The 15,241-nt window shown below is 47.6% G+C and overlaps 1 protein-coding gene across 1 annotated transcript in view; it reads right to left on the reverse strand.

The window, feature by feature from the left end:
* Nucleotides 1-14,319, reverse strand: part of LOC119169984 (uncharacterized) — a 32,488-nt gene extending 18,169 nt beyond the window's left edge. Inside the window, exon 1 of the mRNA XM_037420989.2 lies at nt 14,129-14,319. Within this exon, the coding sequence (XP_037276886.1) occupies nt 14,129-14,140 (12 nt within the window). The 5' untranslated portion in view covers nt 14,141-14,319. The remainder of the gene's footprint in view (nt 1-14,128) is intronic.
* Between the last annotated feature and the right edge of the window lie 922 nt (nt 14,320-15,241).

Raw genomic sequence — 15,241 nt, forward strand, 5'->3', positions numbered from 1 at the left:
GGGGTGCTCTAGATGTACCCCTTACCTTGAACGATCTCTTTCCTGTACACGTAGCTCTTTCATTCTTATTCTGTATACCTCTGTCTCTCGCCCTCCGTGTTCCTTAACAGTCGGTGTGTGCATCTGCGCCCTCGGTATCTATCGAGCGGTGCAACGGCAAGGCCATGGTGAAATGCCATGAGGTGCAATGCTTTCTTCTATGTATTTTCTTTCTCTCTCTGTCTCCACTCTGCGCGCGTCTATCCTCACGGCCATGGTCAGTGGGTGACGGCCATCAGACACGGACGATTTCCCGCCGCACGCACGCATGCAAGAAAGCGCGGGCGCGCTTTTTCGTCCCGTTGGAGGAAGCGGCGCGTCCACCAGCCGTTAGCTGCGGCGCGGCTTATAGTAGCAATAGTAGCAACTGCAGCCACGTCTCTCCCCACAGTTGAGGGCCGTCGAAGGCTTTCACGCAACGAAGCACTTCGAGGTGCACCACACGCGCTGAGCGACTGTCCGCTTTGTGACTAGCCTCTTGTACCCGCGATCTCGCCAATGTTATGTCGATGCTTTTCTTTTGATGTCTTGATCCCACGTCAGGCGGCGACTGAGATCACTCACGAGGCCATTCAAGGTCAAATACGGTATGGCTTACCGATATTTATGCGAATAAATATCTGAAGGTGTGGTCTGGTTATATTTTGTCGCCTTAAACAGAGAGAACTCCAGAGAGCCTATCAATGGACAGAAACTGGAACATCACGTATTTCTTATGATAATAGCATTCACCAGTTAGGTGTAAAAGCAAGCTGGAAATGAAGGTTAATGGCGCAGTCAGAAGACAATTAACTCGCCCCCCCCCCTCCCGCCCCCCCCCCCATCTTTTTTGTTTCGGTGATTTCACACGAACGGTATCGCGTCACTGTCTTCTTGCACAAACGGCATGCCGGAGGATGAAAATAGAAGGAAGAGACGTTCATCTGAAGAAGACAGGCGCGACGTTAAGCAGTAAGAACGAAGCTAACATATTGTTAGAATCAATCGTGATCAATTTTTTTCTAAGATTGCAAACAAGAGTACGCTTGAAGATTATGTAATACGTGGGACCGATAACTCGCAGTTTGTTAGCGTCGGGGAAGAAATTCCATTGGGGGGAGTTCGTTGCGGCAACTACAACGTCAATTACCTGTTTGAACACATTTCGCGCAGTATGTGCGCAAACTCATTCACCGTCCGCATTCATCGCCCGGCCATCACTCTTTGTGCGAACCTTCCAACGCAGTATGCGGGGTGCACGACCCGGTCCGACTCATTGACCGTGAACGTGCTAGGGGCGACCGTTCCAAATTTGTGTCGTAACTTGGCCGAGCGCGTTCACCCGACACGACCTCCACCGTCGATGTCGAAATGAGAACTGAGAGCTTTCGTGTCACCGTAGCTTCTATGTCAAGGCCGGCGGCCAACGCGGAGATGGCCCCCATGGACCATTCCTTCAGAAAGAGTTCGCTACTGCAGCCTGTCTTCTCCTCTCGCCAGATAGCAATGCTCTACTATAGTATAGGCTCCACGCGCACCTTGTCGAACGCCGCAATCTCTGGCGAACGATTGACTCGTTTTCTATTGCGCAAAAGGGGGCCGCCACGACTCGAGCACGCGCCCAGCTTGGTGTTACGCTCAACACGGACAGTTTCGAGTCTTTTCCTCGTCCGTGCCCTCGTCTGACAGCTGGAAGAAGCTCGCGACAACTGGCGGGCGGCCGCTGATTTTCCGGCACGTGAGCTCGTCGAGCTAAGGAGGGGGGTGCACACGCTCCCGCTAGACGGGCGGCGACGGCCGAGTTGCGATGTGCCGCGCATGGTTAGAGCTGCTGCACGCAGTGAACGCAAAGGCCTCGCAGACCGGCGTCCCTTGCCTCGATTAATATTCCATGCGGGTTGCGGCGAGGAGGGTATAGAAGAGGGAGCGTGGGTCATATACACGCAAGACGCTGTAGCTTCCGCAAGCGAACGGCCAGCTATCCGTGCGGGCCATGCGCGTTCTCGGCCCGCTCTTGACACTGAACCGAACCACGCTCGCCCGACTTCCGCCACGGCCGAGAAGGTCAGCCGGAAAGCAACTTCGTTTTGGGTTTGCTTCCCTTATGCCACGTCTCTCGCTGTGCGGCTGCAGGTGATCGAGGGTCACGTGGTCACTTGGGACGTCGATTCCCGCACGAGCGCATGCTCGGGTATGGACGAACAGGAAAAGCTATTGAGAAAAAGCACCTCCGAGGTGTCCGACCCGGGCTCAGGCAACCGTGACGTTATGTCCGGTAAGGCATAGCCCATCCAGCGCTGCCCAGGCTCGCTGGATTGCCTGTAGCTGGCCGTGAGGATTTAAGCAACTCAGAGCGTTTAGCCACCGCTCCTCGAAAGGCCCTGTCCCGGCACTGAGTTGTCCTCTCTGTCTTTATCTGATCTCTGCACATTTCCATAAGATGTGCTCATTGTCTGCGCGTTCTAGCTTGCAAATCTTGCAGCTCGATTGCATATAATGGGCGGAATTTACTCTGTTCAAGTGTACCGGTTTTCGGTGGGATCGGGGAGCTGATTTCGCGATACCTTCTTTCGTAAGTGGTCTTTCTCATTAACCATCCTCCTTCACTTATCATATGACAGGCATTAAGATTGGATGAATTTTCCTCTTATGAACAAGTGTAGCGGAAGTGCGTTTTGCTGGTGTAGGCCCTTGTTTACAACCTCCTCCAGGCTGCCTTTTGAGATCTGTCTAGTTGATTGTCCCAGGTAGCAGGACCAGCATCAAAATGCATAACCAAGCCGATTCTTTCATAATTTGCTCCCATCTGTATCGGGATGAGTGAAGTCAAGGTTAATTGACGTGTAAGCTGCCATGACCGACAAGATGCAATACAAAAGCAACATTAACAACAGAAACCTTATCTCAAACACACTGCAGATGATGCACAAAGATCCCCAGATTCAGAATCATACAGGCCAAGACTCTTGGTGGTCTAAATTCATTCAGAGTCAATCATGCACTTCATTGTCTCTCATAGTATGGTTGCTTTGAGTGGTTTAAATCATACGATTCAACCAGTTGGGCATTAGCACATATGTACACATTAGATAAGTGTCAGTTTAGCATGCCATGGTCGGTGCCAGCAATGCTTTCTCTAATAAGGCGATACGCATGACGAAGCTTACAATCTCAACTTGATTCACTTAAATTCATGCAAACGCTCTCACGTAGAAAACGTCATTTTGTTTCTAGTTTACCATGTAAGTTAATATAAGAATGAGGAAACAGACATGTTGAGTGACAGGGTTACCATGTCCGAGTTGACTACTGTGTCGCTGTTGTGTTTCTTTGTTTTGTTCTGATCTATTTTTTAAAAGCAGTATGACCTTTGGTATCCTTCACAAGTCGTTTTTTTTTTAAATCATGACAGTATCTTTTTTTTTAAACTTGCACATTTTATTCACTTCAACAGTTCATCATTCGGGATGCTGACGGCTAGGCTCAGCTATATATCCCCCAACTTGCTGGCAACGTGCGAGAGCATAGATATATTTACACTGTTTTCTATCTTTTTCCTTTCTATTATTCTCCCTTTCCGCGACCCCAAGTGTAGGGTAGCCAACCGAGCCAAGCTTGTTCAACCTTCCTACCTTTCCTCTCTATTTATCTCTCTCTCTCTTTCTCTCTCTCTCTCTCAGCTGTGCCGAACATTCATTTATTCGAGAGGAACGAAGTAATCAGCGTCGTAGCTATATCCAGTGCAACGTAAATGTATATTCAAGGTAGGCGATGCTAACAGATAAACCCGTTTTATTCATTAAGCAGCCAACAGAATGCATCAGAATGGGTAACGCACACGGGCTTTCTTGCTTTTTTTTTTGTTTCGCACGAAGATGTTATCCCCGCGCTGCATCTCTTTCCATAATCTCCAGCAGTTGGCTTACTCATATATAATAAAACCCCGTCCTAATTTCCTGGCTCGTTTTCTCTTTTTCTTTATTTTCTCCTTTGATGTAGCCATGGCCACGCCGGATCATCATGCCTCCCTTCATTTTTATCGTGGCGCCGTTTTCTCCTTTCTGCACCCATAATTCATACGGTATTTACTCTGCGTCATATACCTTCAGACTTTTGTTTTGTATTTTTGGCTTATTTTTTCTCGCGTCCCATATGCAGCACTACCTCTTTTCATGCCCCGACTTTTTTCCTCCATCAAGCGGTGGCAGCACCGCGTGCCACCCGTGCAAAAGGTGAAGCTGACCGTGCTCACGACAGTGCGCCACGGCGGCTTTCGAGAAGCAAGATTTACGCTCGTGACGGAGATTATCCGCGTAGCGCGCACACGCGGGGCCCTTTTCTGACTTATGCGTGCGCCTCTATATGCCGCGGCGATCTCGGAATTGCAGAAAAATGTCCAAAATAGACCCTCGCGCCGTGAGGTGGAAGTGAGAAGGGGCTCAGGAGATCGAGGACCGCCGTAGAGGCGTTTCGTGTTGCCCCAATGATAGGCCCGGCGGCGGCGTATTGAGCTAAGCACTAGCAACGCGTTCTCTCTTCTTTCACCGCAGGGAAATATAGAAATATCGAGGAATGCAGTTGCAGAGAAAGAAGGGGAGGTTGGGGGTTACACAAAAGCCAGAGCCGCGTCTATTTATATACCATACGCATACATACGCGCGGAACACGCATACCTGTAGCGTCCCGTACGCGCTTTTTTTTTCGTTTACATATTTCTTTCTTCGCACGAGACAGGCTGAGCAAGGTATCGGAGGATCAATCCCGGAGCTGCGGAGCACGACGGCCGCGGGATGGCAATGCTCGACCTCGCACCCTTCGCCGTCAGTTCGTGTGTGTGCGTAATAAATAGGCTGCGATGCAACTAGTGGTTTGAGGGCAGCCCCCCTTTCAGCCAAAGGGGTGAAATGCGGCAGGCGGTTCAGTCGTCGCCACCGCCGCCGCAAGAAGGCATATTACACCACCCCTGCAATATGCACTCCAGGGTCCTTGACTTCTTCGCGGCGTGAGCGAATAAACGTTTACGTTCGCGAGGTACGAACTTGCTCTTTCCGTGAGCGGTGTGCACTTTACACGTGGCCAGTCTGTTTCGACTAGCCGCGCCAAGATAACAGTGTCTACCACCGAGTTCTACGGTAGCTTGCAGCACGCCAGGAGATCGACGACGTTGTCATAGTCATCGTCGAATCGTGAACATGACTTTTATGGCTGGCATGATTATCTTCTCATATCACGTTTCCATAAGTCTTCGCGTGAGAAAGAAGGGGGGAGAATAATTGTAAAAGAAAGACAGGGACGTTAAGGAGCGCTGAGTTCAGTAGGCTATTCTAATTAGAACCACGCGACTGACCTCACCGTCCGTGGTGTCAGGCGCGAAACTGCTGCTGCATACACGGCTACAGTGCTTTTTTTCTTCTCCTCTCTAGCTTTTATCACCCCTTCCCATTTCCCCAGTCTTGACGTGAGGTATTCAAAAATGCGTACTAGCAGGCCAAAGTTGAATCATAAGGTACAATGAATCGGCTGAGAAAACAAACAGAAACTTGCACGACCTTTGACGTCACATCAAATGTTCAGTACCGTATCATCTCATTTTCTCTATTCGGTGGGACTGAACTCCAATAACACAATATTTGAGGCCGGGAATCATGGTTGCTGGCTTATTATCCTTCAGGTGCACTGTGGAGCATGCTTGAGTATTTTGTTCAATACAACAACTAAAATAATTAACGGATTCCACGAGCTTTCGTTTGATCGCAATGACCCGGTGGATACACCCAATTGTTTTTCGTATCCACTGGAGCCCTGCTTCTGAGAAGGCGTTAAGTGACGATGGCTTAACCCTCAGAAATCGGCGTAATCAGCACTGGTCTGTTATCGGCTAAACCTGGTCAATTTCATTGCGTCATCTTACATGCCTTTTTTTGTTTTTTTCGTAGCGCCAATGTACCGCATCGGCCCGCGCAGGGTATCTGTGCCCGGTTCCCTGCGGGCACGGGTGTATTCAGTTTGGCTTTTTTTTTTTGTTTGTTTCTGTAGCAATGGCAGGCCGGCACACTTAAGCCAGCTCCGAAAGGGGTCAATTGAGGCTCCGCCGCCAGCAAGAAGCAGCCGCAGAGGCTACGTCGTTGTTGATGACTCACCCCCTCCTCCCGCTTCCCCCCTTCTAGCATCCGCAGCATCCACTCGGACTTCTCGCCGGCAATCTTTTTTTCGGCAGTTTTCTCAACGCGAACACCGGGGAGACAAACTTCGGCGAGAGGGAGCCGGTTAAAGTCGGCTGCCGGAGGAGGGTTGTGTCGAGTCGTCGGCACTTCTTCTCCGGTCGCGTGTTAGCCTCATTTCGAAACGTCGGACCACTCTTCGGAGCCCAAAAACGAAGCCGACGCAAGCGAGAAAAGCAAGAAGAAGATAAGGCCGCGCGTGTGATCTCGCTCCTATTCGGACTGCAATTAAAAGCGGTCAGCGTGGCGCCTCCAGCAATCGCACGCAGCGAGCTCGCGGCCCGGAAAAAAACTCGGTTCCTGACGGGACGAGGAAAGGAAGCCTAAGCTAACAAATAAAAATAAGAACAAAGGCTAAGAAGAGAACGGCGCGAGAGAGGCGGGCTGTTCGTATACGTGACAATAACGTCATCGGTATGCCTACCCCTAACACGGTTTTGACTGCCTCCTTGATAGACCCGTGTTTCACCAAGCGATAAAGTGATATGACGACATCTTCGTGTGACGTCGTAGCGACGTCACAAATTCTGGCAATATTTGGCGCGGCCCGAGCTCAAGCCATCCTGGACTAATTGATTTGTGGGGTTTAACGTCCCAAAACCACCATATGATTATGAGAGACGCCGTAGTGGAGGGCTCCGGAAATTTTGACCACCTGGGGTTCTTTAACGTGCGCCCAAATCTGAGCACACGGGCCTACAACATTTCCGCCTCCATTGGAAATGCAGCCGCCGCAGCCGGGAATCGAACCCGCGACCTGCGGGTCAACAGCCGAGTACCTTAGCCACTAGACCACCGCGGCGGGGAATCCTGGACTAATGAAGCCTCTGCTGACCTCTCAAATAAAGCCGTTTAGTCTCTCTCTCTATCCCTCTCCAAGTGTGTTAACATGCTCTGCCCGAAAGCTTGCTTGATGTGCTGGCTCATTCGGGTATTCACTTAACAGTCTCACGCTCCCGTGCTCTGTTATGCGGCTAAATCGGTGTGAACATGCCCTTTCGTATGCCAATGATCACATATCTCATTTTCTCCTATAACAGGAAGGACTTAACGGACCGCTATTCACTCGCGGAAACAAACTAGTGTTAAGGACATCTTAGTCGAAATCGTGAAGAAGAAATGGTCATGGGCCGGGCCCGTAGCGCTAAGGCAAGATAGCCACTGCTCATTAAGAAACACAGACTGGATTCCAAGAGAAGTCAAGCGGGTGAAGGGCAGACAGAAAGTTAGGTGGGCAGATGAAATTAGGAAGTGTGCGGGTGTAAAGTGGCAGCAGCAAGCACAGGATCGAGTTGAGTGGCAGAACGTGGGAGAGGCCTTTGTCCTGCAGTGAGCGTAGTCAGGCCGCCCCCGCTGCTGCTGCAGCTGCTGCTGCTGCTGATGATGATGATGATGATGATGATGATGATGATGATGATGATGATGATTCACTCGCCCTTGATGCAGTCAAAATTCACTATTTCTAAGTCACGTAAAACCAGTTTTAAGCCAGCTTTTGATTCCCCGGTCCGCAATCAGTCAAAGCTGATACCTACGCATTAGCAGTCACTTTATACTCTGCAATTCGCTGATAGAGAGATGATGGCCTGAAGTGCGCGAGTGTTGGTGTTAACCTTTTCGTTGGCTAAGCTATAGGATGAGTAAAAAGTCATGACGAGAACAGCCCCCACTAATGAATATTCATTTAGGGCTCGAACATCGCACCTTGCTTTGAAAAGGCGTATATTTGAGCCACTTTTATGCGTATAGCAGTGTTACTCGGTCAAAGTTCGAAGACGTTCACTTCCGAAAATGGCCTGCCATCTGAAGTGTTCTGTCTATTGAGTAGAAGTTATTGTTGACCCATATTTGCAAACAAACCATATCCTTATATCGGCTTTTCCTTATCCGTATCGAGTCTTTAGTGTGTTTGATAATCAAAGTAGGTCAGTATTCACAAATGTGTCTTTTAGTTATCTTTTACCCTGTTACCATTCTTGTGCCCCTATAACGCCCATACAGCGTACAAAGACGTTCGAAAACTGTAAGATAAGGATACGATTGGTTTGTGAATGAGGGTGTGAGAATACACAGTCACACGCAATATTGTTGGTTTCATCCTCAATAGTGGCATGGTTGCTGGCTACACACTGACGAATGCATTTAGAAAACATCGTGAGTAAAGATACGAACTATCGGCATGATACAATCCTTTTGGCAGGCAAAATGATCGAAAATAGGAAGCTGATAAAATTCGAAGAATTTCTTTTTTTCAAGGGTCATGATTTCAAATCAATATCCATCGAATCCTGCACCAGGTTTAATTTAACGAATATATTCCAAGTATGGTTTTTCCTCGCAGAACAGGAAAAGAGCACATGGGGTCAGAAAGCACACATGTGTTAAGGATATATTACTTGAAATTGATAAGATACGGCATGTAGATCTAAGTAAAGATAACAGCTTCTCATTAAGAGTGAACGTACTGTGTTCCAAGACAGGGTGGACATTCCTGATGGTGGCATAGTGTCAGGTGCACAGATGAAATTGAAAGGTAGGGGCGGAGTGCGTAACGTGGCCGCATCCAAGGACCGGATTCATTGGAGAAACACGGGAAAAGCATTTGCCTCGCGATGGGCACACAAAGGTGGTGCTGATGACATTTTTCTTCTGGCAAACGGTCAGTGCTGTGAGAGGTACTCCGTGATTGGCCCTCTGTGAGTGGCACTGTGTGAGCAGTACTGCGGCCACATCACTTCGTTCACCAGCGTTGAATATTCAATGAAAGGGAATCAAATCGGAGCAACAGGAATGGTTCCATTGAACTGACCTGATTGTTACTCACTCACTCACTCTCATAATAATTCGTTCAGTGAAATGCACTTCAACCACTTGCATTCCCCCACACTCTCAAACCACGCATAGGCTGCGCCCTATTTTCTTTCTCGCTATGGGTTGTCGTAATTGTTGCGCAAGCTGGGTCCGCACGCCCCGTTGAGCCATAAAGGAGGCGCGGGGTTTGCCTTCAACCATGCTCGGTTCTGAGCGGCTATAACGACTTGCCCTTAAGTGGCCGCTTGGGGCGTTCGTTATTCGACAGCTGGTATACTCTGTGATACTTTGCAAAAGTCGTTCGAGCTAATGGGCCACTGCGAAAGCGCATAGCGCGCTTTTTGTTCCTTGTGAACCAATTACGCAGAAGCCCGGCTGCTCTCTTATTTTCCTTTACTCTTTTTATCGTTTTTTTTTTCTTGACGTAGCCCACGAGGTTTCCCAATCAACGGGAAGCAAAGTCGTCAAAGTTTTTTGTATACAGTTGTTCCGCGTGATGCTTTCGTCAAAAGTGGCAGTCGAGTTATGCTTAAACTCCGTTTAAAGTGCACGATAACACATCTTGCTCCAGCGCGCGTAGATCAAACGCTTGTACGTTGTGTAAAATAATACCTGTCAGTAAAAAAAGAGACAGTACCGCTGACATATAGTTCGCTTCGTACTTTCTTTTTATATTTTTGCCATCTTTTTGTCGTCTATTTTTTTATATTGTAAAGATCATTGCATGTGTTCTTTTTTCTTCTGTTTTTGCAATACATATCGTTTTGAAAGCGATTATGTATCATCTCTTCACGATTAGTTTCATTGCAGCATCAACATCAGGAATTTATTGTTTACCTTTTTCGTGGCTATCTTATGACTAGAGATAGTGTGACATTTTCTTTACTTTGTTTCTTAGTACAATTTATCGAGAGCAAAGGAACAATATGACGCAGTTGCACAGTGCGCTATATCAGGACAGTGAGAAATGGTAATGAGGCACAACATCCTGCGAAACGCCACAATTCCATCGGCCCATGAGATTTATTTCTTATTCCAGATTTGAACTTTACTATACATCTATGAACGCACTGGCGAAAAGCTTCACTCTCGAAATATCAAGCTATCAGCCTCGGTAATAGAGTCGGGTTACCTCTAATAGATGCGTGTGAAGTTGCACTTGCTCATGCTTGAACCGGCTTCACTTTTAGTTTTTTCATGGAAGTTATAACCAAAATTTTATTTAAGGAGGTAATGTGTATTCATGACAGTTGTGCATGTCGCCCTCACCCGCGAAGGACTGTGACGTCGACATTTCAATGTCGTTAGCTCTTTACCATGCGATGACGTGGCACAATACACGGGTGTCTACCGATTCAGCTCCATCTGAATGCGACCGCCATGGCCGGTATCGAACCCTTGACCTTCTGGTCAACAGCTGAGCGCCCTGTAACCACTGATCCAGCCAGACGGGCCGGTAAACGTACAGACGGCTGCACTGTTACAATGTATATCTAGATCTCGTTCTTCAGCCGAAGTGCAGTAGCTTAGATAACTGGTGGTTGACAATTTCAACTACGTTTTGGCAGACTAGAGGTGTGCACGAACAATGTTTCTACATTCACTTTCATTTAGAAGGCCATCAATATTAAAGGTGCTCATCAACGTGTTCCTTTTAATAGTGTACCATACTGTACATCAGAACGAGGGTAAACACAAGTGAACGTAGGCGAATTATAATGCATACCAGTAGGAGCATAAGCAAGGGCCGATAAGTGTAGGGGTGGGCATGGCATGTTGGCGATATAAGCCCAAAAGAACACTGCTCGAAAGAGGTGAGTACTTCTAATTATTCTGACGACCTCTCACTAAAAACCACCGGCAATACTTCGTTCCCATCGAAGAAGTTGTGTTTCTCAGGTTATTGGCTGTTATTTTTACCAATGTCCTACAACCTAATTTCAAATTAACCGTATTGAGTACTGTGTTCCCACGGCTGTACTAATTGTAACGCCACAATCGAATGTTCTGTACCTAGAAGCTGGCGTGTGGTGATTTTTTGGGGCAGGTCCGGTGCCCCGTGAATTAGCCGAGCAGGTTGAGCAGGTATTCCGCATTCCGCGCTTATCGACCGGCATCCCCGTGTGAGACGCGCGGGCTGCATACAAAAGAGGTCGAAGCGTTTTACGCCGCGTTTTCCTCCCCGCGCCAGCCTCGGCGGCAAAGTGACCTCATTACGTTGCGCAAATAGACCACCGTGTCATTTGCGTTTATTTGATCGCTTGTTCATTACGTAACGCCTTACCGAGGCTATTTTTAAAGTGCAGCTCAAGTGAGGGAGTTTACCTTTTTTTTTTTTTTGCACAAAACCGCGTAAGTTTTACGTCCACGTCGCGAGCGAGCGGTACCATCTTCATGGATGTTGTTGCGACTGGATGCGGCCTTCGTCGCTGGTTCGACGTAAATCGCAGACGGGTGGACACCCCCTCCACACGGTGGCTCAAAATCTTATATCTTCTGTAGTCTTTTTCTTCTGTATTTTCTTTTTTAAAACGCCTATTCCGTGTGGCTTTGAGCCTTACTTCGTCGTGACCAGCAGATGATGGCGAGACCTTTGTTTTCCTAACAAGATAACAGCCACTTTATTTCCTCGCTCCTGTTCTCTCTTGTCACGGAACTACATAATAGGGGGCATACACTAAATATATACGTATACTCGATTCTGCGCTGTGCTCCATTTTTTTCTGGCACCCCGTACATTGGGAAAAGACAGCATTCAAGTGTGACTACATGAACTCAGTGCCTGCCTTGCGAAGTGTTCTGCGCGTCAGATTTCTGAAAATTTTTTTTTGCCCGTTCCTCATTATAGTGGTTGTCCCTCGGGCAGCTGCACGAACCATGGTTGTCCAAAACGAGTTGACAGCTTGGCCTAAAGCATAAACCAATCAAGAAGGCGGAGGACAAGAGACAAAAGTGACACCCACTATGAAAGTTGTTGTGTGTATCATTTCTCTCTCTTCTCTGTCATCTTCTTCGACTAGTTTATGCTTTAGCATCACGTTCCAATCGAACCAGACTTCGATTTCTTTGCAATCACTTGGCTTCTCGGTAGTTCTGCTTGAGCATATTATGGTTACGAAACTATTCGTAATGACCGTGCTATATTAGGCTTTGCTTCGCTTTGTGTGTTCTATATCACGCTAACAACTTTATCGGAAGTCCTTCAGGCGCACTGCCAAGAAAAAAAAATTGCTGGATTGACTACATAGTTAGTAATGGCTGTTCAGTCCTTGATGAACTCAGTGGCTCAGAGCATAGTTATAAAGATGCCTGAAACATCGTTGCTTATTTCTTCAGGACTATTCAAGGGACACGACAAATTATGCGCTCACGTAGAGAAGACCTCCCTTTGTGTAGGCTGCTTGCATCTTCCTTTTAATTCCACGTTGAACATCGAGAATATTCACACAAAACATTTTTCGAAGTCGATTTGCGTTCTTTTTTCATTTTATATACGTAAACTTAGATGATGCCACTGCATAGAAACGCTATACAATGTTAGCGTCGTTTTCATAGCAATACAAGTTGCAGTGATGTCAAGATTCGTTGATGTTCTCAAATTCGTCACGACAGATGCGCTAATATTTTCGCTCAGAGATGATAATGTTAGGCGCCCGTACACTGGAGATAATCAAACTTGTGTTAAACTTCAGAACGCAGGCTCGATTGCCATCCACGGCGGCCGCGTTTCGATTGGGAGAAACGCAAAGACACCCGAGTACACAGATTTAGGCGCACGTTAAAAAAACACTAGCTCAGCCCGGAGTTCTCCACCACGGCGCACTTTATAACGATATCGTGGTTTTGAAACGCACAGTTCCCATATACTTTGGTTCGTTTTAATTTAAGCTGTCTATATAAGCCCTGCGATGAACTGGACAAACATTGAAAAGAAATGCATTTTCTTAAGCGATAACGGTGGCCAAACTTGGCATAATTTAGGTTGACAGTGTTATGCATCATGTCTTCCAAGAGGGACTTTCCGTTGCGCTGCAGTACTTTCAACAGAACATCGTTGGATTGAACCACTTGGTAAATGCAAGTGCGTGCGCACGTTCATCTCCCGTGCATGTAGCGAATAAAGTAAATTACTGTTTATGTTTTTATACGTTCATCCAGGACACATGAAGTAATTTTTCTTAGCACGAAGGTTTGTCTCATTACGCTATAAAACAGGAGGTTTAACTTACATGTCTGTGCATAGATTATCCATTTCGATAATGTCGAGCAGTGTTCTAGCGCTGTAAACCATTTCCCCACTGATTACCTTTTTGACCACTTGAATGCAGCCTACACTTTTTTATTATTAATAATATTTTTCTGCTATGCCCTATTAGTATGGTTAGATAGTGCTAACAACTATTCAGGCAAATATACCGACCTATTTGCTTTTGTAGTTGTACACAGCTGCACCCTCCAAATGTATACTAATGTCCACGACAATACGAACAACAATATTTTTTTTACGTTTTCTCACCCTCGTTAATCAGAATGAAAAAGAACTGTTTTGTTGTGCGCACTTATTTAAGCACCTTAAAATGTGTTTAAATATTCCCAAGAGAAGCACAGGTATATATAGCATGAAAGTTACTCACTTAACAGACGTACTGTGCCATTCACATCTCTGGATTTCTTTAACCTTACGGCGTTCTATGCGATAACAGGAAACTAATACCTTGGTGCATAAACGTATAATTTGTTCCGAATAAGACCCGTAGAAGTAAAGAGATATTTGGAATGAAATAAAAGTGCCGAACACACTTCGAAACTCGCGCGAATCATGAAAGCCGTGAGGTGAGCTCTCGTTACAGCGAAATCGCTCGCGAAAGCTATACCAGTTAACTGCGTTTATTTCTCTGGTTCGAGAATGTTAAGATGGTAAAGCAAAACTCGTATCGAAGTGTCGCGTATCAAGTCTATATTTTATATCTCGGCGACGGCCAACTCGCGTCTCTTTTCTCGAATGCCACGAAATTCGTTATTACGAAGTTTCGCGAGGCCAAGCGACCAAGAAAGAGATGGCACCACCGTGTACTTACGGCTGGCAACATCCTGGCAGCGGTGATTCCGACCCGGCGTTTCACAAACACGGTCAAAAGGTCCGACTTCAAGCGAGTAGTCCACTCTAATAGTCCGGCAAGGGAGCAGCGAGTCGTCGACGAGAGAACGTCCGTGGGCACCGGATTAGGTAGCCCGGGGTGAGACACAAGGGAAGATACCGCGGCGCTGGACGCGAAAAAGCCTCGCAGTACGGCACAAGGTCGATGTCGTACGTCCGATCACTGCAGCGCGCGTTGGGGCAATAACCGATTCGGCGGCGGTCCTTCGCCGTGTGGGCGGTGGGCGTGGGTGGCGCACCGTCGGCGTCTTGTGCGAAGAGACGACGACGTTGTGGCTGTTCGTCGTTGCAGGTCGTCGCGCGCCGCATCCACGGGGATCAATGCCAAGCCAAGCAACTATTTCACCCTGAACTTGTTCTAGATTTTATACGGCGGGCGGGCTCGACCAGAGAGGGGGACTCGCTATGACCTTGTTTCCTTGTCTGCCGGAGCCTCCCCCTCGCCACACCCTTCTCGCCACACCGTCGTGCGCCCGACTCGTGTTTTGGGATGCCGGCTCAGAGTGGCAGCCGGGGGAAGCAAGAAATATTTCTAATAATAAACAAAGATTTGGGTGCGAAGAAAATGCGGTGCTGGGCCACGGGTTAAGCCATGTCGTCGTCTCTGCAACGACGTTGACGGAAGGCGCTCCCCGCTGTCTCGCCGGTAACAGTTCGCTTAAACTCTCGTTCCGGGACGTGTGTCGAGCGCGGTGTCGACGGATATCACCGTGCCGTATTGAAATCGCACGCCGGAACAGAGTAAACGCAAAACTAAAGCGGGGGTCCATGATCGAAATTTCATGCACGTTCTTTTTGCTTTTTATTTATTTTATTTTATTTATTTACATACCCTAAGAACGCGGGATTTTTCCTTGCGGTGATACTGTGCATTCCAACCATGAGCGAAGATGACGCGCCTGATGAACAGAACTTGCCTTCAGCTCCTCCAGATAGAAGTCGCCTGAGTGATAGGCAATCTCAGTTACGGGAGGGTCGTCGTATATGTTTGTGTGGGTATTTGTTGACTGCCGACATCACATGTAACGGTATT

The sequence above is a fragment of the Rhipicephalus microplus genome, chromosome 2, assembly GCF_043290135.1.
Source record: "Rhipicephalus microplus isolate Deutch F79 chromosome 2, USDA_Rmic, whole genome shotgun sequence".
Taxonomy (NCBI): Eukaryota; Metazoa; Arthropoda; class Arachnida; order Ixodida; family Ixodidae; genus Rhipicephalus; species Rhipicephalus microplus.